The sequence below is a fragment of the Drosophila melanogaster genome, chromosome 2R, assembly GCF_000001215.4.
Source record: "Drosophila melanogaster chromosome 2R".
NCBI lineage: Eukaryota > Metazoa > Arthropoda > Insecta > Diptera > Drosophilidae > Drosophila > Drosophila melanogaster.
In genome coordinates this window covers 11,075,070-11,098,163 of record NT_033778.4, presented here as the reverse complement: position 1 = coordinate 11,098,163, position 23,094 = coordinate 11,075,070, and the positions used below count along the sequence as shown (strand labels likewise).

At 44.1% G+C, this 23,094-nt stretch overlaps 2 protein-coding genes and 1 long non-coding RNA gene across 5 annotated transcripts in view; 1 reads left to right on the top strand and 2 right to left on the bottom strand.

The window, feature by feature from the left end:
- The window catches only part of luna, a 138,423-nt gene that overhangs the window by 18,215 nt on the left and 97,114 nt on the right, over positions 1–23,094 (top strand). The gene's annotated exons all lie outside the window — the stretch shown is intronic.
- Positions 9,864–12,578, bottom strand: CG43188 (uncharacterized protein). Its single transcript, NM_001259331.1, has 2 exons — positions 12,207–12,578; positions 9,864–10,286 (listed from the first exon to the last, which is right to left on the bottom strand). Exon 1 carries the CDS (start codon positions 12,524–12,526, stop codon positions 12,392–12,394), a length of 135 nt encoding a protein of 44 aa, NP_001246260.1. The 5' UTR covers positions 12,527–12,578; the 3' UTR covers positions 9,864–10,286; positions 12,207–12,391.
- On the bottom strand, positions 11,266–11,870 carry lncRNA:CR46409 (long non-coding RNA:CR46409). Its single transcript, NR_167819.1, has one exon. It is a non-coding gene; the product is annotated as a long non-coding RNA:CR46409 (long non-coding RNA).

Below are 23,094 nucleotides of genomic sequence, written 5' to 3'. Positions count from 1 at the left end.
GCGAGGGAAATCTGCGATAAGGCAGAGGGTTCTTCGCTGCCAGAGGCTGCTTCTTCAAACCTCCCACTTTGTAGCTCGTATCTTGTATCTCATTCGAGTCCATCCATACCCACTCGGCTACCGCTTGATGCTCGCACCAATTTAAAGATACTTTTCACACCTTCAGTTTATTTGTTTAGTATACACGCACATACACACGCACAACACCAGTGTGTGGCTGTTTGATTTATTTTATTCATTTGCTGCATGCCTCAATTGAAACCTCAACTAGTGCCAGCCAGCAATTCGCGGAATGTGCCAAAAAATAGATTTGCCAATTCAAAGTATTCAAATGTATGCCCGCCCCTGTGTGAATGTTTAACTAAAATTAGCGATTCGCTTCGATTTCCAGCTGGCCTTCAAACCTTAACAGCTTGCTGCCGAACGAATATCTTGAGTATTATTACCGCATGCAGGCCAAATAAAGAAATAAAAAGAGACCATACTCGTACTAATCTTATCGTCTGCTAAATTCAGAGCTCTGTTCTACACGAATTTCGACGTATTTAAATTCCTTTCGGCCAGGCAGGCACACGGCAATTAAGCCAAAGTTGCTACTCACAAGTCTGAGCTCTGAATTCGCCGTCTGAATTGGAAGTCGCAGTTGAAGACGCAATGCACTCGTTCCATTTGCACAACTTAAAAACTTTTAATTGAACTCGAGTACACATTTTTGCATAACTTTTCGTATTTTGTATTGCCGACACTCGTCGGGGGGTTGACGTTTTTTGGTTTTTGCCCGCTCGTTGAATTCGAGTGCTTTCGGATACCCTAAAAACGGAATCAAATTCACTGAACTATGAGTTATTTTAAATGGTTAAAATGGTTAGTTAAAAACTTGTTTCGTAAGTTCAAAGTTTTAAATTGTTGGACACAATTGAATTTTACTATGAATCAGTTTTATTTATTTTGTTTAACCAATATGATTGAAGTGCTTAATGCGTTTAAATTTCAGTTTATGTGACTGATTATAAGCTATGTTGTTTTAAATCTCAACCTTATTATTTTATTTGACACACCGATTTTCATCGGTATATTTTCAAATTAATCATATTATTTTGCCATTATCAATTATATTGATATCAAATTATAATATGATACATTAAATTTCAGTAAGAGCATTTCGCAATCAGATTGCAGCATGCCAGAGTCATTTAGACGTTTTATTTCTTCGGTTAAATTTGATTCGGGGTTAAAAACTTTGAATTGCAGCATTTAATATAAGTTTTCGTCGAGACTGGCAGGTGGGAGGGGTTGGGTAGTTGGGTGGTGGGTAAAGAAAGGAGACGCAATCCGAATTGAAACTTTCTCTACCCCGACCTTTCGCCCCCCATTGTATCTGTATCTGCACTCGTATCTGTATCTGTATCTGTATCTGTATCTGTATCTGTTTTGGTGCCTTTTGTAATTAGAACTTGCGGATGTTTTGTTTATTTCCGTTGACTTCCGCCAGCTTCCGATGCGGCGGCTGCGTTTTGCTGTTGCTTATTGTTTTATTGTAATTGTTTTGAAGAGGGGACTGTTTTGCTATGTTATGTTATGTTATGGTTATGATGCGTAATTCGGTTTGCCAGTCATTCAGTCACTCAGTCAGTCGGTCGAACACTTGTGCCTTCTCGTTTGAACAGCTGGTGGATCACAATTGCTCCGCTGATGGCAGTGGCAAAAGCAAACAACACCATTCCGCATCTGCATATGTATTATTTATGAATTTACATACGCATCTGGGAGCTGTATTCCAGCATTCCCATATACGTACTTGTATCTGTATCCGTATCTGTATCTATTTCTTGAGCTCTGCGGGCATGTTTATCTAAGCTGGGAAATTATGCTGCACACTCAAAACAAATTTGAAAGCGCAGAGAAAGCAGAAATATGCGAACAAAAATAAATAAAATCGTGGGTATGGTATTTGGTTTTTACTCTTAATTTATTTCATATGCTGCAGATTGATTTCGATTTGCTCGGCACGTTATTCTTTCATTTCTGTTTAAACAGCACAACCAAATCCCAAATTCAATGGATATTCCTTTTGTTTCCATGCGTGTGAAAACGGTTGAAAATGTGGCGAATGCCATTCAGCTCTTGCCAATCTATTTGCGATTAATTTCATTTCATTTATAGAATTTGGCGATTTGCATGTTGTTATAGAATATTGGTTTTAATTCAAGCGTCTAAGCGGATTCGATTGGATTTTCGCTTAGTTATCAGTGTCCATTGATGTGGCTTTATCACCAGTGCCACATTTGCCGCATTTTGAAGTGATTACCCAACTGCGGTTGCCATTTAATGTGTTTAAAATATTTCGAATTAAGCCGCTTTGTATGTATGTAGATACATATGTATGTATGTGCAACATAAAAAAAGATGCATTCGTATATTACATTATTTCACTGCCAATTGTTTTTCCCGGCCAGAAACGCCGCACAAGTGCCGAAATCAGCGGCGACAACCACCTTGCCGCCCCCAGCGGACAATATGCAATCAGCAGTTAACATTTAGCACACGCAAAAACGTAACAAAACCCAAAATGGCACGTACACACACGCGCAAAAAAAGTGTGGCAAAAATGAGGGAATGGCAAAAAGAAAAAATAAAAGAAATGCCCCCGAAAACGATGCTGCCATTGGGAAATTCATGAAGACAGATGCACAAACACGCAGAGACTTACACCTAATAAGCCAAAGGCGGAGTGACACACTCACACACATCCACTTCATTGACTACACTGAGAGAAATGCCAAATACCAGCTCTCAGAAATCAGCTAATTAACTAGTAGCGTAATGATTTGCGTGATTTACAAATCACTATGTATGATAATCATTTGTTGCCACCTACGAGCATTCTTTTTCGTTCAGTGCATAGCCAAATCTTAGTCTAGCCGGGATGAGGAAAACAGTTATTTTAGCAGAGCCAGCAAAAAAAAAAAAAGAAAGAGAGAGTCACAAGAAGCCAGCGAAGGAAGTGGAAGATTTGGGCAATGGAGACGACGATGGGACTGGGAATGGGGAAATCCGAAATACGTGCAATTGCTGAAAATATGCTCGACGTGAGGGGCAAGACGAACGTGCGGGCCAGGCGTCCGTGAGCCTTAAATACTTGCCACCATGCGGCACTCCCCCTAAAATTCCCCCTACCCACCACGCTCTATCCCCTATCCCCCCACCCCCCCCCTTCCGCAACACATCCCAAAATCCGACTAAGCAGCAGCTACCACGTTTGCTACTCCTATTACCCTCAATCATTTATCATCTGGGCTGCAATTAATCATCAAATGCGCGCTCTCGCAGTCGCACCCACCCTAAAAGAGTCCTTTTATAGTTTTTGTGGGTTGCCCTCTGGATTTATGCTTATAATGTGGAATGCGGAATGCCAGTGTATGTTTATCTGGGAGCCCAAGAGTGTGCGTCTGCTACAATAGATGCTGCTCATATATGTACATATGTATGTAAGTACGTACGTACTCGTATTCGTATTCCTATTCGTATGTGGCGCACATAGCTCACAGCTCACATTTAACTATGCGACAGCAGGAGCAGCAGCAGAACCACTGTAGTACACTGAAAGAAAGTGTTGGAAGATGCAATACAAATTCTAGAAGTTCTAGAACTTTATTGGGTTAAGTCATTTGAACTGCTAAGCTAGATTCAAATGTTTACAAATGACTTTAATGAAAGATTATTAGGAAAGCATCTTTTTTGGGTTGAACGATTCGTTTAAAGGTGATGCAATGATTCAGATGCCTAGCTTATATTCCTGAGTTGATTAGTTATTTCTCTTAGTGCATCGGCGCCGTACGGTTCGTTGCTCGATCTGGCCAACAGTGCACTCGGTTCTTTCCCACTGGTTACGTGCAAGTTTATGATATGGCTCTTGCCTGAGAGTCTCGACTCGTTTCATCTCGTTTCTCGACTGCCTTGCGGTTGCACTGGCACATTGGCTTACTGCCATCCTGCAGTTGTGCCACACGCAGAGTTAACCAGAAAAGTTGCTGCAACTTGCGGCGTGCAAACCAGACTCACACTGAAAACTCGAAACCCCAGAAACGCGGACTCCGAACTCCGTACTCGGGATTTTCTTGCATAACTCCGATTAGTCTTCTCTCGCTCGAGTGCTGCCATTTCTTTGCGAGTGGCAATAGTGGCAATAGAAAGGTGGGCAGGGAGCGTAAAAATCATTAAAAATGGTCAGGCATGTAATGGTTCCCCAGGGATTACCTTTCTATGCTTGCCCACCACCTCCTCGTGCTACTAAGCTGATTAGGTCGTCGTCGTAGTCCGTCCCAACCTTTGGCATCCATTTGCGTAGCCAAACCCTTTTGATTCCGTAATTATTGTCATAATCGCCGGTGGCATGTGAGCTCTACTGGCCCACAATTAGACGGTATGTGTGAGTGACACCCGCCTTGAAGTTTTCCAGTCCCTTAAGTTTTTTTTTTTTTTTTTCGAAGGCAAACCCACCCGCCTGCGTTTAAAATTCAGCACAGCTGTTGTGGCGTTTCATAATTCGCAGGAAAGCGGAAATACGGCGGAAGTGTACCTCAGCCACCCCAGTAAAAGTAAACTTTGCGTGTGTGTTCGTTTGGTTTTTTTTGCAAAATGCAATGCCTGCAATTAGATTGGCAAGGACTCGTCTAAATTGCGCATAATTGAGTTGCCGGTTGTCGGCTGTTTCCTCGGTTTCCTCGCCATTTTCCTACCATTTTCGCACCACCCGCATTGCCAAGAACTTGAACTGTGAGTCAGACAGACTGTATAAATCATGATTAGGTCTGGACTTTGTATTTTGATCGGAGCCACTAACAGATACAAATACCCCATGATGATGATGATTCGGACTTCGTTCGATGGTCTTTGAGCTTTAAGTTTGAATTATATCCATTCCTAATTGGCTGTACAATTATGTATGCTTCGGCTGCTGCCTGATAAATTTGTATTTATTAGACTCATACATCAAGTTGGCATCTTTGTGGGTCTCTCTCCGTCTATATCCCACTCGTTATACCTACCCCCACCCCCCGCATCCAGTCAGAACTCTTATCCTGGCATCCCCATCATTATGTCGGTATACTTTAGGTGTGAGTGTGTGTGTGTGTGAATATGGAGGATGCTGCAGTACTATATGCTCCTAAAACCCATCTCTGTTGGCATTCGAGGTTGACGTTGTCGTTGGTTCTTTTTGCTCTTTTGCTCCTCGGGTCGGAAGATGTGCGCCGTTGATAAAGTCTCTTAGTAATGAGTGGATATGTTTCGTATTAATTACAGTTGTGTTTCCCCCCACCCCCCAGCCTCATCCATCCTTCCAGTATTTCCTGCCTTGTTAGCGAGAGGAGTTCACTGATTGTGAGTCGCTTGCTAATCTGACGACGTGGGTTGAGTTGACTACACCCACTTTCGCCGTTTGGAAAAATCCTCCTGTGTGGGTTGACTCTTAATTTCCCTCCACACACACACACACACACACACACACAACACACACACACCCGTATATATTTCAGCATTGCGTATTTAAGCAACTTCTGGCCATTAAAGAGATGCCCAGAGTTGGCCCATAAAAACGGGTCTCTAAGCAATTGATTGATTTTGTTCTTGTTTCTTTTTTTTGTTCGGCCATTTTATGCCCGAAATTAATCTTTTTCCGGGCCAACTCGATCTCGCAAAAAGTGCGATTTCTGGTCGTAAAAATAAGAGCCAGCAAAGTCCTGACAAATTTTACGAGCGGCACAAACTAATCCTTTTTTAATAATGCGAATGGCCATAGGCCACTCTCCACTCCACTCCAGAGCCACGTGCCTCAGTCCTTGGGCAGAAGTCCTCCAACCACGTCGTCATCTTTCATTGCCAACTCATTTGAGCGGCAGATACACAATTTCATTATGCCACAGCCAATTGCACACTCATTGTTTTATTTCTTATGTAAATTTCGAATAAATACAAATACGGATACGAATACGAATAAGAATCCAAGTACAAATTGTTTTCCATTTCTTCGGGTAAACGAGCAGAACGAGCGAAACGGGCCAAGCCGCCATCGTCAACGTCTTGGGCAAATAATGTCTGAGCCAAAAAAAAAAAAAAATAAAGTAAGGAAAGCATAAGCGGTCTGAATTTTTGTGTAGAACAACTGGAAAAGGCCAACCAGACCAGAACCGAACCAACCACCAGCAGCAACCCCAAAATGAAAAACTGGAGGGTAGAACCAGAACAAGAACCGAAAATTGCACGAACATTTTTATTTCGAAAATTGTGTATTTTAAATTTTTTGCACACTTGATGTTTTGTTTAATTTTGCACACGTCGAGACGAGTGGGTGAGTTTTTATTTATTTATTTATGTTTTTTTTTTTTTTTTTTTTTGAGGGTGCCGGCGATGTGTGTGCGCTTGTGTGAGTCGTACATAATTTATGGCACGCAAGAAGGGGAAACCAGAAATTAGGGAAAATAAATGTGGTCGAAGTTGTTCTACCCTTATCTCGAAAAGAAAGTTTTCACTTAAAATTCCATTTTAAATATATTCACTTCCGCCGCGAAAGAGGGCGAAATTAGAAATTAAAACAGACCCTTATTGAATTGTAAAAAGTATAAAATGATTATCAAAATACTTATTTCTTGCTTACCTAATAAGAGCAAACTAAAACAGTAGATTTTTAAAGTAAAAAGGTACTACCCCGATTAAAAATAAAGATAGCTAAGTTTAGGCATTTAAATGGATCTCTAGGGACTATTCTTCTTATCCTTCGAGAATCTTTCTGTATATGAAACGCAACTGCTCATCCCATTTAGGTTTCAGGGGATATTGATATGTCAACTGGATGACAGAATGACATACCCTTCGAAAGGGCATCAATATGATTGCCTTGTACTTGGGTTTGTAAGGCGAATGGAATGAGTTTCCAGTTTTTTTTTGGTATGGTGCGAGCGGGGGGTATTTAGACGCTAGACGAACGCCATTGTTGCCGGCTGGCAGTCTGGCCTAGTCCTGGATCCTCCCCTGGATCCACCCCTCGCCCACAAGCCAACGAGTTTTCCCCGCTTGTGTGGTGAAAATATTCCGTCGAAAAATGTATGTCAAATGTGGAAGCGATGAGATGTGCGTGGGTGTTTCGCCGGCGGGTGATTTGTGCGATATTGTGGTTAGCTGTTGGGCTCAATACAAAAGCAGTTGACAGTTGCAGCCCAAAAGTTGTCAGCTGCCCCGAAACGGGCTAATTAAAGGACGCAGTCATAAATTACATTCGCTAAACTAGGCCCAGGAAAAACTGAACTTCGACCTTGGAGAGGCCCACAGGCTGCGGACTGTCGTCTGCCCGCTTGTCTGATAAGTGATAAGACCAACTGGCGCCCAATGTCTTTCCGCCCGCCGAATGCTGCCTAATTCCCCGGCCAAAGGCGACAATGATAAGAGCAATTTGTGTGGCTGTTTTGTTTCCTTTAGTACTACTACTACTACTACTATGTGCTAGATGTGTGTATACAAAAGCAATTTTCGGTGGCTGACACATTGGCCATAAAAGGGATCAGGACCGAACCGACCCGCCTGCTCGCATATGGCGGTAAATTGTTTTCCCTTATTTCTCAATATTTTCCAAGAGTTTTCCTCCACGTCTGCAATTGCAGGGCCGAACGCCTTTTGTTATAGTTCGAGCATGGTGTGGGCATGGTGTTGATGTTTGCACAATGATAGGGGCGTGGCATTAGCATTGGGTGCTAAAATTTCGATGCTGGCCGGCGGCCATGGGTTAATATGGGTTTCGGTTCCGATTTGCACTTGGATTGAACTTGTGGAGGACGGTGAACTAACTGCCAGAGCTTCCTGCGGGGCTGATAAGGCGTGAATCACAGGGGCTTGTTGAATCAGGCGAACCCTTTGTGTGTGTGTGTGTGTCATATGTATGCTCCATATCAATGCGAAGGCCTTTTGCCAGCTCCAAGCAACAATAACAGAGAATTTGTTTTGTTTCGCTTCGTTTCGGTACGGTTCTGTTTGGTTTGCCCTCCAAAAACCCATCCATATATGTTAATCATCCATTCAAACAGTTTTCAGCTCATATAACATCACGAAAGAATGCCTTCTCAGGGTGTGGATATTGTTATGCTTGTGCCTGTGGGCCTGGGAATCGAATGCACTTGGAAGAGCCATTCCAAACAGTGGCACCCCTTGATCCAATCCAATTCGATGCGATCCAAGCGTCTGGGGTCTTCGCCATCCCCACCAGCGTGTCTTCTTTTGGATTCTACGAGTTTATGTAAAGTATGTTTCACACTGTCTGATGGCAAGCCCAAAAATGAAATCAATTTACACACCCCACTGTGTCGTGTCCGCCTTTTGTGTAAAGAGATCTTAGCGCCTAAGTGCATCAATTGACGCGCTTTTCAGATGGAAAGTTCCCCCAATTGCATTAAACAAATTGAAAATGCTTCAAGCGCGGGTGAGAGCATTCTCCATTTAAAGGAGAAATTCTATTAAGTCCCAAGTTTTCGTTGCCACCGGTGGCCGTGACACTTTGTAATTGAAATCTGCGGTCGCTAGACCCGAATATAAATATAGAAAAATTAATAAGCCAAATAAAATAATATCGCCTAGTCGATGGATTGATTCCAGCGAAAGCAATTTATCAAGTGGCAAGTGGCTGCTGGGCAGGGGAAGCTGAATTGAAAAGAAATTAAATATATGTAAGTGTGTACAAATAATGGGAGGTCTGAGTCAGAACGAGATAGAGCCCAAACAGGATGGAACTCGGAAGTCGTGGAGGCTCCAGTATAGGCCTCCAATGATAATGATTGATGGCTCTGCCGGCGAAAGGAATTTTGTTGTTGCGCTCTTGCCTGATAAAAAAGAAGAATAACTTGACTTTTTATATTTATACACATTTCAAAGGAGATGAAAGCAAGAATGGGACTTTTTTCCAGCTCAGATAAGTTCATTTCTTGGCTGTCTTTATCTGCTCTGAATAAGGAAAACAGAAACTCGAAATAAATATGAAATATTAATGAGTGTATGAGTGTGTGGGAGTTGATAAATTGTATGTGGCCATCCTAAGGAGTGAGTCTTAAAGATTTGCGCCTCATTTGAGGGGTTTCGTTTTCATTCGAAGAGGTTCAAGGTTAACTGTCGCTAAATGACTCAGCTAAAGACACATTCTATCTGATAAAATGATACATATATACCCCTCCTGATGGTTATTATGACAAATTGATTACATGTAATTCTGTGTCGCTCTGTCTGTCGGCGGCTCCTTTGATTAGGTGCCAGCTGTGGAGGAGACTCCGCAAGTTGCTTCCGAAAATTTGTCTTATTTCTGTTGATCTATATCTTGGCCAGCGTAGTTTGTCAGTGTGTGTGTGTGTGTCTGTCGCTTTTATTTGAATTCGGCTAAGATGATTTCGCCTTAATGCATTGAATCGGGCCAAACAGGAAACCTTTGAAGCAGCTTCCCTTCGCCACCCAAAGATTCTTTCTCGTATTTTCTTGTTTGGGGCCAATCGAGGGAAGTGGAAGTTGCTGCGGAAGAGATGGCCAATATATATACAGTTATAAATTAAATTTTTCATTCTACTTACATTGGTTCTCCCTCCCATTTTGGTATGTTTTTATTTACGGTAAATTTCATTTCGATTTCTTTTCCAATTTCTTACGTTCTCATTTTTTGGCTGAATCGGCTGTCTGCACTCCTTGAGACGGCCAATGACTGCGATACCAACTGAATGGCCAATCAATAACATTGGCCAAGACATGCAGCCCCTTCCGAAAAAAAACGAGATTTTCCTCCGCTCCCCGGGCATCTCTTCTTTACCCCCCATTTTCAAACACTCTAAACACCAATTGATGTTTATATGATAATGATTAATGACTACGTTACTTTTACACAGATTGCTTTCCGAATGGCTTCAGTGTACCAAATACACGATTGTGTGTGTGTGTTAGTGTGTGTATATATATTGGAAAGCCTATTTATTTATAGGCCCAATACAAAAGGCCATTTTCCTCCGCCTGGCGCCTAGAGTTTTTCCGCTTTCCCTTCCCCGTTCGCCGCTTTTGACAGAGTTTTAGTTGCGTTTAGCTTAAGTTTTTTCCAACCATTTTATTTGGACCATGTTGAGCGGCGCGTCTCATTACCAGACATTCATCAATTGTTGGCAATTTGTTTGCAAGTAACCGAGGCGCCTTGTCTCTGTCAGTTGTCCGTATTTCATCTGGGCCATCCTTGGGTATTCAACATGAAAAGGATGTGAAAGGTTGAGAGCTAGCTAGAAAAAAAAACAGTATGTCAAAGTGGTTATCTAAATTTGCATGGTCAGGTGTGTTTTGTAGAAATCAACTTATAAAATCAACTTTTGAATGAACAAATGGAAACATTACCATAATATTTCTTTCATGAACTTCAAAGTGTAAAGTTTTCCCTTGAGAGTATTACTTAGTCGAGTTCTACGAGCTCTGACTTTTTCGTTGCCTTTTCTATATTCTCCTCTCTGTTTGTCTGCTCAACTTGTAACTGTTACTAATGATGACAACTTATTTTGGCCTAAATGGTCGGCCAACACTTTTATTGGTTTTTGTAATTAATGATGCTGGCCGAAAAGTGCGGAAATGACTTTGTGGTTTGCTCGAAGGTGTTTGGAAACACCTCCGCCCAAGTAAGTCGCCTCAAAAAAAGGAAAAGTTGGCTCGGAGGATTGGAGCTTAGTTACCATTAATCAAATGCACTGATTAGAGAGTTGCAGCCCGGTGAATGAAAGTGTACAGGACCAAAGAGCAAAGGTCCTGCCTTCGAGTTCCATGCCCTGTCGTCCGATTGTCACAGATGTCAGTTGACCGGCACAAATTACACTCGTGGCAATTAAATTAGGCAAGCAATTAGGCCAACGGGTGAATGTCGTACGAAAAAAAGGGTTGCACATCGGGAATATCGATGAGCTCAAATTAATCAAAGGCGAAAGTAATCATTGAGTCGACATGGCCAAATGGAATGCGCCCCCCCCCCCCCCAAAATGTCAGCCGAAATGGGGCGTGGCACATTCTGTCCGCGTTAATTGCGCGCCGTGTTCTTCGTCTACCACTTTCTGTTATCCCCGCGCTTTCTTTGTTCTTAATTTCGTCTGAGGCTGTTGCGCCTTTTTACAATTTCATTTGTAATTTATCATTGTTTGCCTTCGCTCTGGGTTCCTTTCCATTTTCCCGCTTACCACTCGAAGGTTGGTAGAAAGAAAGGGTTCAGCCCATCAGATTCACTTTGCTTTAGCATTTAAATATTTTATTGAGTGCCTCAAATTGTTAATTGTTTTTTGATGGGTCGCTGGCGCGGTCGCGGGGTAAAAGGATCTCCCTCGAGCCAAATCGATTCTAATTAGGGACTGTGCGTGGCAATATCCATATCAGGGTTAGCCCGATCCTTCCCTGCGCTCTTGTCCTGCTTCTAACAGAGTTAGCCAACCCTTTTGCGAGTTGTCAATTGGGCTAATTTGGGCGCTCGCTTTATGCATGCCTGATGCGCTCCTTCGTGGCTTATCCTCGTCCTTTTGAGTCCTTGTCGCCGGCACAGGACATCAAAGAACAGCTGCTGGCCGCCAGACAGGTGAGAATCAAAATGGAACTTGATCAAAGGACAACACGCAGGCAGCTAACTTTTTCACCAAAAGGTGCGGACCATTCGAAGAATTCGTAATGAAGCCACGATGACGTTTCAACTTTGGCTGGCACTGGAGGAAAAGCGAAACCCAAGCGGAGCAATATGTTTGGGGTTTTGCCACGCTGACAGCTTTTAATAAAAGTTGCTACCCCCTTTTTTTATTTTCATTTTGATTTTCCAGACACAAACGGGGCTACTTGAGGCACGCTTGTGTGTGTTTTGCTCCGGGGGTATTCTGGGGTTTGGGGTGGCAACCCTTTTTTACGGCTGCCTAGCCACCAAGTTTTGACCTTCTTCATGTGACATATTTTTAAGTAAGTTGTCAAATTATTTTCACTGTTCTGCACAGCAGGCCAAATGAAATTATGTTTTACCCATGCGGTTTTTTCCGCATTCCTACGCTTTGTTTGCGCGGGAAATGGGAAAAGTCAAACGCTGATGAGGACAAAGGCTAATAACGAAAACCTTTTTGTAATCGAATACCCTAAAAAATGTAGAAACGAGCGAAGAAGTGACGAAGCGAAACGGAAAGTCAACTCACCCGCCGTGAAATTTGAGTCCTGTGAAAGAAAAGATCAAACTAAAACTGCAGTCACTTCAACATTTGATCCAACTGATTCGGTTTTTTATAGTTCTTTGTTTACACGTATCTTTGTAAATAGGGAAAATGAAAGAAAACAGCAACTAATTACGACCTTTTCCCTCGTCTCATTGCAGGTAATTCCATCAGGACATAATCTCCAGCAGAATGATGAACAACTTGAGGCACACGGCGAGGGTGAAGATTACCAGAATCAGGGTCCTGCTGGGCCGTTCAAAATCCTCATCTTGATTGCTACACTCTTGAGTATCCCACACCATTTTCCAGGTTTATTTTTTTTTAGAGAGATTTTTTTCGATGATTTCAGCTTTGGGTTCAGTTTTTGAGTTGTGCGTCAGAGAGATTTTCACCACTCAAAGTGTGAAATGCGTTGCCAAACACACAAATGCCAAGCGGCGTCAGCAGTGAAAGCCGGCAAACAAAAGATCCATTTGAATGCACATTTGCGCGGCCAGCTGCATTTTCAAACGCCCCAGGCCGACATTGAAATTTTCACACATCCTCGCGACGGACAGACCACCAAATTATGGGCAGCCCGCTGCCAGTACGCAAATTATAACCTACGGACAGGCAGGTGGCCATGAATACCTGTAAGCTTCTGTTTGATTATTGGCCAACATTGGAAAAGGGCCCAAAACCAGGCACAAATGCGTGGCAAACGCGGCTCCAGAGACGCTTGAACAGTCTCTGGTCTCTGTTGGTTTTTCTCGCTCTGTGCGAGTGGCTCAGTGCATTGGGGCTCACTTGAGCCGATCTGAGCCACGTTGAGCTCGACTTGGCCTAAACACCGTCAAGCCCCCTTCTGTTCGTTCGCCTTTAGCCTTGTTGCTTGCTTAGTCTTTTTCGTGTTGATGTTAAGTGTTTTTCTTTCGGGTTTTGTGTGTCGTGTCGTGTTGCCTCAATTTGTGTTTGGCTAATGAAAATACCTCCGCGAAACGGACAAGTAACCAGCAAACGATTTACGATATTCGGGCCAGGCATTTTCACTTGCCGCGACGACCGCCGAACATTCCCCCTAGCAAATGACTTCATTGTGCCGGCCAGTAGTTGCCAAGCTATAAATTCGCCAGACCGCAAGACAATGGGTGCCCAGAGCTGAGATCTCCGCCACCGAATTCCACTGCCTGTCTGTGGAGTCTGTTGCCGGGCTTACAAACGTTCACTCATACGACTACTGCGTCGCTGCTGAGATGATGATGATGATCATGATGGTGATGCGTTCGTAATGGAATTCAATGCATTTAATGTGCATTTTCGCATTTACATAATCGATGGAGGGCAGGCCGAGTGGTTCTGGCTCGGCAGCAGTGGGAGCAAAAAATATAAGCTCGCACGCAAATTAAGCAGCTAGGGCAAGTAGTCCGCAATCCGCAATCCGAAGTCCCTGACCGTGCCAACTCAATTTGCCAGCCATCTTACTGCGAATTTGCATTCCGGCCGGCTTGTTCCTCTTGTTTATGCGCTTAGATTGTGTCTGTGTGTGTGTGTGTGTGTGCACAGGTCTTGATTTAAGATACTTGCTTAATGTGTAATTTAGTGCATTTAGATAAGTTGCATAGTGAATTTTTGATGTGTGTTGCTGCTGCTGCTGCTGCTGCTGCCGTTGTGTGGCTTCGCTCCACACATCAGCAAAGGGAATTTAATGCATTGTCTTGCATTTCTGCATTTTGCATTCTGTGTCTGCCTGCTGCTGCTGGAGCTGTTGCTGATAATGCTTTTGTTTATTTAACGGCGCTAAGTGCATTGGTTGCATTTGCATAAATCGCTCGGTGGTTGCGAGGTGGATTCAACACCATCGCAAGTTGGAGGTGGACCATACTGTGGTGGTAGTGGTGTACGAGTGGGTAGAGTGCAACCCGACGCATTAAACAATTTGTGGCATTTAACAGTCGTTATAATATTGAAAAAAGAGCTCGCAGTTAACCCATTGCGCAGTTAAGTCATAAGCTGAAGCTGCAAAGTTTTACGTGGCGCCTTTAGCAAGATACATTAATTTTTTTTTTTGCAAAATACTAATTATGGCTTAAAAATTAACTGCGATAAGCCCTTCTTAATTTTTAAACCTTTCTATATTTCTATATTTAAGTTTTCCCATAATACATATTTCGCGATAGTCTTGGTCACACATGGGTTAAGTGGACGCTATCGATAGCCTGTTTCAGCAACAAGGGTATCAGTGTTTTAATGCGTTTGCCGCGCTGCATGTGTGAGCGTTAATCACAAAAGCCAATATGCAGCTGAAAGCCGTTTGTTAATGCGTTATGCATTGCCACACTCCATACACTGCACACACAGCTCGCCCCCCCCCAGCACCAGCATCGTTCCTCCCCGCCGGTCGTGGCTTTTTCCACCGCTTCTCACCCATTGTCATGGCATTAAATCCCGCAGAAAATTCCTTTCTGACCGGCCAGGCTGTGATAAATTACACAACGGCACAGGCGATGGCCAGCGACTCGCATTTAATAAATAAAAATTCCATTATGGATACACTCAATGCCCGGCCTCAAGCTCAATCAAATAACAAAGAAACGCTGGCTGTCCGTGTTGTGTGTAATAAATGACGTTGCACCTCCCGGGTGCCAAGTTACTGTCTTTTGGGGTCTACGAAACGTCGCTTGTCAATTGCCAAAAACATTTTCCCATAAATACATGTGTGTTTCACATTGGAGCATTGGCGCCATTGCCAAACGCCCACAATGTCCCAGCTCTGTGTTGCATCATCGGACTGCAGCGGGGCATGCAACAATTGAGGCTATGCAAGCTCAACAAAAAATCCTGTTTTTGTTAGCCTTCTGCTGGTGGTGGTATTGCTACCGTGCTGCAGCCACCGCAACATGCTGTAATTAACCCGTTTGTCATGCAAATAAATCAAAAGTAACATCCCTCATACCTCCTCATACCCGCCGCAAAATGGTGTTAAATGCAATTTCGACTGCATTTTGAGTGCATTTTCCGTGTTTTACGAGAGCAATGAGTTCGCCAGCGAGAGGTGGTGGCAGGCAAAAATCTCATTTGCAACCACTTGATGGCGGAATGTGAGATTTTCGCTTTTTGAAAGATGCCGATTTTCCGCGGTTGGCAAGCAACCAACAATTCGCACACCACCACACTACCTAAAACCAGCAAGAGGCAACAATTAATTGCAACAAAATGCGTTAAATGCCCGATGCATTCATCAAGTGATGGGTTTTCATTTATTTATTTATTTCTTTTCGGAATCCGCACAAACGTGCTGGCAACCGTTCTTTCTACTCGATCCGTGCGCACAAAATCCGTTCGTCGATCGAGTGCAATTTAATGCCTCAATTTTCACCAGCAATTTCGGCGGCTGCGAATGCTACGTGCGTTCCCAAAAATAGCCGTGTGTGTGTGTGTTTATTTTTCTTGTACTTTGTATTCGAATTGTTATTGTTTTTGTTTTCGTTTTCGGTTGGCTGTAGTAGTTTTGTATTTTTATACTTTTGGCTTCCTTCGTGCTTTTTGGCCCAAAGACAAGTTCCGCCTGCGCCAATTTTGGCCTAAATGGCAATGAACTTGAACGCCGTCGCGTGGAAGTTTTGTTGGCGCCCTGCGATTTGATTTTGGTTTTGGTTTTCGTTTTCGTGCCGGTTGTTTTCTTTTTCTGTCGCTTTTATTTCTTCTTGTGTTTATCTTTGTCGTTTAGCGTTCAGTTTTGGTCACGCGATGCCGTCAGGCGTATCAATTAGCCCAAAAAAAATGTGTTATTAAAGGTGGAATTGAGTGACGGGGCAGGGCCGACCGAGCTGCTTGTTTGCCTGTCCCCAGATAGATGGACGAAGAATGAACATTAATTCGCCTCGAAATGGGTCAAAACTGAAGGCTTATTTTCGAGGCAATCAAACCATAAAACATGCCCGCAATTTACAAAAAACACACACAACATAGCAGCATACATACATAAGTACGCCCGTGTAACAACTCACAGTTCTCACCTAATAAAACTGACGAAGACATTTTCGTCGTGCTGACAGAGGAGCCAACAAAAATGTTGGCAAAATGTTTGCGAAAATGAAAAAGAGTTGACGTATGGAGGCGGAAGTGGTAGTGGAGTTTGGGGGGGGGGGGGCGTGACAGCATGAAGTGTAGCGTAATAAAATGCACACAATTTACGCAATTTACGTAAAGCTAAAAAACATAACAGGCAAACAAGGACAATAAAGGGCGATGGCGAAAAGGGGGGGGGGCATAAGTAATAGGGGGAGGGGTGCTTTTGGGTAAGTATAGAAGGACGAAGGACGAAGGACGAAGGGCAAAGGCACTTAGCGCAGCTCACTCACACACACACGCGCGTCTCGCGATGATGGCGGCACTAAATACAGTTGCTGTTGTTGTGTTGCTGCTGCGTTCGCTCAATTCCTTTGCCGCAGCAGCTCCTTGCTGTTCAAACAGTTTTCCACGCGTTTTTCGCACTTTAACAGCCGCCATTTTGTTGGCATTTGTTTTTGTTGCTTCAGCAGCAGCAGCTATTGTTGTTGCATTTGCCGGCTTTACGCTGTCATTTTCATGGTTGTTGTTGCCGTTTTTGCCGCTGAAATGTTTCTCTTTTGCCAGCTAGTGTTGTTTTGTTTCATTTTCGGTGCCGTCGTTTTTTTATAGTCCTTTGCTGGTTCTTTTTTGTACATTTTCTTTTTAGCCAGCATGTTTCGAAATTCAATTTTCGTCAAGTTGGCAACAGGCACACGAAGACAGCCAGTTGACGTGGGTGGGCCAGGAGTGGCTGATGTTGCTGCTGCTGCTGCTGCTGCTGCTGCTGCTGCTGCTGCTGCTGTTGCTGCCTCCTCCACTTGTGACAAGAGCAACATTTGTCTATGTCGAGCTGCGACGACATGCAATAACTTTAACTGATTTTTCACACACACACACACACATTCACACGAGGACGATGCCTGTAGAGTATTTATAATTCTATTTATGTTTCAATATAGAGAGTCCTGCCAGAGCCTGGGAAACTGGCCACACACGACGTAGCACAGCCACTCGAAAAAGTTCACCCGTCAGGCTTAATGATAAAGTGAAAGTTTTTTCAGTTGCTACGCTTTTGGGCTGAGAGAGAGCCTTGCTTTTCTTGCCATCTTGTTGCACATTGGCTTTGCATGCGACACAGTTGTGAAGGCGCTGAAGGACCAAACGAGCAGGAAGGAAGAAAGCCTCGGCTTTTGGACGGCTGGGTGACTGGGTGACTGGTTGGCTGGTTGGCTGGCTGGCTGGCTGGCTGGTCTGGCATGAAATCAAGTTGACTTTTCATTAACAGCTCAACAATGCCTTGGGTTTTCGGTTTGCTTTGGCTTGGCTTGGCAAGCCAAGTTAAGTTGTTTTTACTGCCTGTCATAGCGGTACTTAAAAAGCACATCCTCGCACACATGCACACATGCGGGCTCCGACAAAAGTTGTCCCGCATTAAGCCCCACATCCTCAGCATTTAGTTGGCCCATTCCCCCGTCCCATCCTACACAGCCACTGCCACAACAGCAATTAATGCGATTTGTTCAACGTTTTCCATGTTAACTACTTGAAAGAAAACACACACTTTTCGTTGGCAAGCAAAGAAGGCAAGCATTTTTTCAGCTGGTAAGTGCTGGGGAACTCCCCTTACCCAAGGGAAGAGCCCTGAACATTTATTATTATAATAATAAATTGCTGCAAATGATGATTGACATTGAATACGTGTGTGTGTGTGTGTGTGCGGCAGAGTGTTGCTGTAATTTTGCGATGTTCATCAGTAATAAAAATGACAGAAAATTGCGCATACGCAACGTTGCACGTTAACACAGCGGCGATTAAAAGGCGTTCAGCCCGCTTTTACGACCACCAACACCACCAATGTCACACAAGATGATCTGAGCTGCTCGGGTGCTTCGCAAAAGTCCCCATTTGACGTGACCGGGAAATAAAACGGGTGGGGAGCGGGAAAAACAAGCTGTAAGGAAAACCGAGTCTTAGGCCACTTGATTAAATGAATATTCTGGCGTTGTGGCTGCGTGACTTCCTCTGGGCACCGAATGCCACCCATTACTTAATGCGGCTGGGCTGCGTCAATTTTTGGATGCATTTCAAATGAGGTAAGCTCAGCCCGGGGCGGGCCAGAAAATAAGAAATTCTCATAAATGTTTGAGAGACCCTGGCCCCTCAATATTTAATGATACTCGCTGAAAGTATGCATTTATTTTGGACCGCTTATTTCTCTCGCTCAAAAGCACTTTTGCTTTTAATTAACTGAAGTTAAGCACACAAACTTTGCCAGAACTGGGCTTCCGATATTCAAACTTCTTGTATTCCAGCAAAAAAAATATATACTTGGCGCCCGGAAGGGGATCATTTAAGCATTCAATCGATTTTGAAGTTGCTGCGAAGACGGAAACTATGAAAAAGCTACGATACTTTACTTAGCAAAGTTTAACTAACGTTTGACCAGCTTATTTATGTCGTTGTCAAGCACTTTCGCTTTTAATTAATTGATATTAGGCCAGCTGACTGTGTTTACCAAAAACCAGGAGATAGTGCGGCAAAGTTTGCACTCGCTAGCATGATAAGATATTGTTTAGAAACTTTGGCTAGCGATAAGAACTTGGATTCAATTAAGGTAAGTTGGTCAATGCCTTGGCTGGTTTGCGAAGCGGGGGAAGCGTGGGAAGCGGGGGTCAGCGGAGGAGCTTGTGGCGTGGAAACTGTGCCACATGGAAAATGGAGCGTACTCAGTTGCCGTTACTTCCACATCCAGAGGATTTAGAGGGTGGCGGATGGTCTGGTGCTCCGCTTTGTTGTCAGCGACGTCAAGTTGCCACTGCGTCGGCATCGTGACAGGTGCCATGTTGCACTGTGTGTTGTGTAGTCTCGTGTAGTGCCACGCCCCAAATATGTCGGAGAGCATTAGGCCGCGAGTACGGCACTTAAACGGACTCGCTCGGCTCCTGCAATTCTTTGCAGCTTCCCGGGGCTTTTCCTACCAACATACCAACATACCAACATACAACCCTCCACCACCCACCCTACACGAAGTTTTCCTTCGCTTTTCCCGCGATGCGTGTCAGTCTGTCCATGTGGCAGTTTGTCAGTTGCTCGGTCTGTTCACTCACTTGATTTCTATTACACTTGACAATTTCGTTGGCTTGTTCCACGGCTGCGTTCTTCTTGTGCTGACATGATTTTGACACATAAATGACAAAGTAATAATCTGCTGGAATTATGTCACTTGAGAAGCGACACGGCGCACTACCTCTTGCTCTCGGACCAAATTGATTACATTTTAATTTGTGTTGAAGTGAAAGCGCCTGGGAAATTAGGCGAAAAGTGCATGCTTCAGTTGTGTCGCACTTTACGGGCGCTTTGATTCGGTGCTTTGAAGGTGAGGAAATCACAGTACAGCAAGGCAAGTCAACTTCCCACACACACACACAGTACATACAAAAAGGGACGGAGACCAGTTATAACGTTTTCTTTCTGTTTATTTTTGGGCCCAGTTCCCCCCATCATCATCGTTGCTGTTTATGTGCCGTCATTATCGCCAGATTAACTGCCTCTCCGTTGGCTTGTCTGTGTCGCTTTTTCTGCCTGCTTGTCGTTGCCCGATTTCGAGATGCCCCGGTTTTTCCATTCGGCGGAGCCTGCGAGCCCTCATCCCCCAGCCATCCTTTTTGGCAGGTCTCGCGTTGGCGTCGTGCATCCTGCACATCCTGCCCACGCGTGCCGCACATGCAACACCGCAACATGGAAGCATGGCAACATGGCAACGGCAACAAGGCAACAACGCAGCTTCCCCTTTGTTGCCGACGTGTCGCCTGGCCAAATTATGCTGCAGTTAAAATTTAAAGTTGAGTGGCGCAAATGACATTTAATTGAATTAAAAATAGCAACAGCAACGTATATGGAGCGATTGTTCGTGTTGCAATGCCGGGCGGCGAAAGGAAATGGGGCTTGCATTGGGGGGCAGGCATGCCCATATTGGGCGGCACTGTTTCACTAAAAGCTCATCGGAATGCAGCAAATTGAGCAATTTAATGGCATACGAACGATGAATTTAATCAGCTTTTAATAGTAGGGTCGTACGAAACCTTAGACTTTTGCACTCAAAACATTAGATGCAGTCTAGTTCCTAAAAACTTGCTGCTTGCTGGAAATCAATTTATATGACACAACGTCTTGGCATGAACTATTCAAGCATCGACTGCATATTCAAATATTGTTATTCCCCTTTTTAATTGCACATTCACCAGCTCCCTTTGTGACTTCAATTAAAAATCGATAACAATTATTGTGCATGTACAGATTGTTTGCTTTCAAATATGGCCACAGCACATATGGAGCTCAACTTTTTGGCATAGTACAACTGCGTGCGCCTGCACTTGACACATCTATACAGTGGAAACCCACTCCAAACTCACCCACTCCCCCTGCTGAAAGGTCCCTTGTTGCGGGCGATAATGAATTTGACGTCAATCTTTATTTACCGGCGAGTGTCATTTAAGATATCAGCGCAACGATTTTAGGCGGGCAAGTGGAAATACAGGGTGTACTCCATGTTTGTAGGGGGTTCCTGCTGCTGTCAGCAGCGGAAATAGCTCAAATCGGAACACAAAAGGAGCTGCGTGAAACAACAACGCAGAGCAGCGGGGCGATGGCATACAAAAGTGGAATTACTGATTGGCAAGAGCCGAATGCCGGCAATGGCAATGAAATGTGAAAAGGCCGAAAGAGCAACAGCTACGCAAACAACAATTCTCATACAAGTTTAATTTAATGATGCGCTGGGGTGTGCGGGGTAGTGGGGATACCCCAAAAGGGGGGAGCCAGTGCAGAGGTGTTGGAACATCTGTGTGGGCGTCGTTGTTGGGGTTTTGTCCATGCCAACATGCAACAACATCAGCAGCAGCAGCAGCAGCAGCAGCAGCAGCAACATCAGCAACAGCAACAGAAAGACAGACAGACGGCCGTTAGACATGTTGTATAAATAAATAATTGCGCATTGATGAGCAAAAGCGAAGCGTCCGCAAATGGACAAAGCAGATACAGATACAGATATGCTGCCAGGGAAAGGAGGACCAAACTCAGATGCAGATACAGATACAAATACATTTATACGGATACAGAGTGTGCCTGTTGAGCCAGAGACACGCACTTCCGCATTACTCAAATGAATCTGCCATTTCAGATGTCAATTTGTGTAAAACACAAGTCACCATCAGACTGTGCTCACACCCAAGAATCTCTGTCTCCATCTATCCATCTATCTATCTATCTATCTATCTATCTATCTGGCTAGCTATCTAAATGTGCATATGCATTCATGGCAACATGCGGGGGCCATCAAGGTCACTTGATGGCAATTGCATCTTGTCGAGGGGTTCGGCCACAGGTCAACGATCTCAAATCGAAAGACTGCTCATTTTACGCCCTCAGAGGCCGGAGTCCAAAACAGCTTAATGATGCCCAATATGGTCGGCCTTCCTGCGCTCCATAAATATGGCCAAAAAGCATTTCGCGACCGGGGCGGAACTGTGTTGACGTTTTGCCAATTTTGTCCCGCGCTTTGCCATCGATTCACCCCCCCTCTCCGCACCGACACCACCATCGTTCTTGGCCATTTCGTACTTATGTCACTGGGGGTCTGGATAGTAAGAGCACCTCATCCTTCGCCCGTTTTGCATTCGACAGTTGCAGAGGTCTTGCTCGGTTTCCTGCTTTTCCAGCTTTTGCAGCACGTGTGGCGGAAAGTCGCCGGTTCAGTTTGACCATCATCCTCGTGCTCTACCTTCTACCAACCTACCAAACTACCAACTCTATTTCGGGCTATCTGCTGTCTGTGCCCCTTTTTATGGCCGTAACTTGGCTGTCAGCTCTCGAGCTCTTTGCATCTATTTGCAACTACACAGGGCAGAGCCACTGATTTGCTTTGGGATTACGATTTTGTCTATCACCTAATGGGGTCGTTTCGCTTGGCACCATCGGCGAACCCACAAACTTGGACAAAGAGTTCTCCGTCGTCTGCCGGTGTGTCTGCTTTAAGTAGATGTTAACTCAGGTCAACTGCATAGTTTTGCTTATGGAATGCGGATTTAAGGTTTTCCCATTGCCCTGCTCTTTCTCTCTGTCTTTGCCGGATTACGGTTGGCCAGCCCGGTTGATAATTAAACGGAAATTGCTGCAGGAAATCGGGCAGAGATACCCCATTATGATGGACGGCCCTGTGGATTAAGTCCCGGTCGCATTCACAACTCCTCCTTCGGTAATCCATTTTATATTGCATGTCTCGGAAACCACATTATGCTCTATGTCGCATCTCAGACTCACATCAATAAAGGCAACATTGTTTGCCTGTCACATGCTCTTCTCGTGGTTTCCCCCACTCTTGCCCTGTTCTTTTCTTACAGTGGGGTATATTAGCTATGAACAACAATCCATTAGAAGTTACTTAAAACTATTACTTGGCAATTCCTACGAAGGAATAATGGTTAAGTACAAGGGTAATATTGTTATATGTGTAGAATTATGTTTATAAGTTCTCTTTAGATCTAAAATTCCAAAACCAAGAATTCACTTAACACGCCATATCTCTAAAGTGGATATACCCTAGTCCTATATTTCCACACAAATGGCATAATTAAGTGCAAGAACCAAGGGCTCTACCGATTAGGCTTATGTTGCTCCCTTTAAGTTCGTCTTAGATCCTTAGTGCTGTAGCCAAGGATATGCTCTATTCGGCATACTCGTATTACACTCGCAGCCCTCTTAATATCGTTTATCGTTTTTTTTTCTTTTCTTTCAATTTTGCCCTCCACTTGCCGCACACAAACTCTCACGCATAAGCTCGAAA

Excerpts from the sequence above, each read along its gene's own strand:
- CG43188 (NM_001259331.1), bottom strand. The coding sequence starts at position 12,526 with ATGGTGTGGGATACTCAAGAGTGTAGCAATCAAGATGAGGATTTTGAA.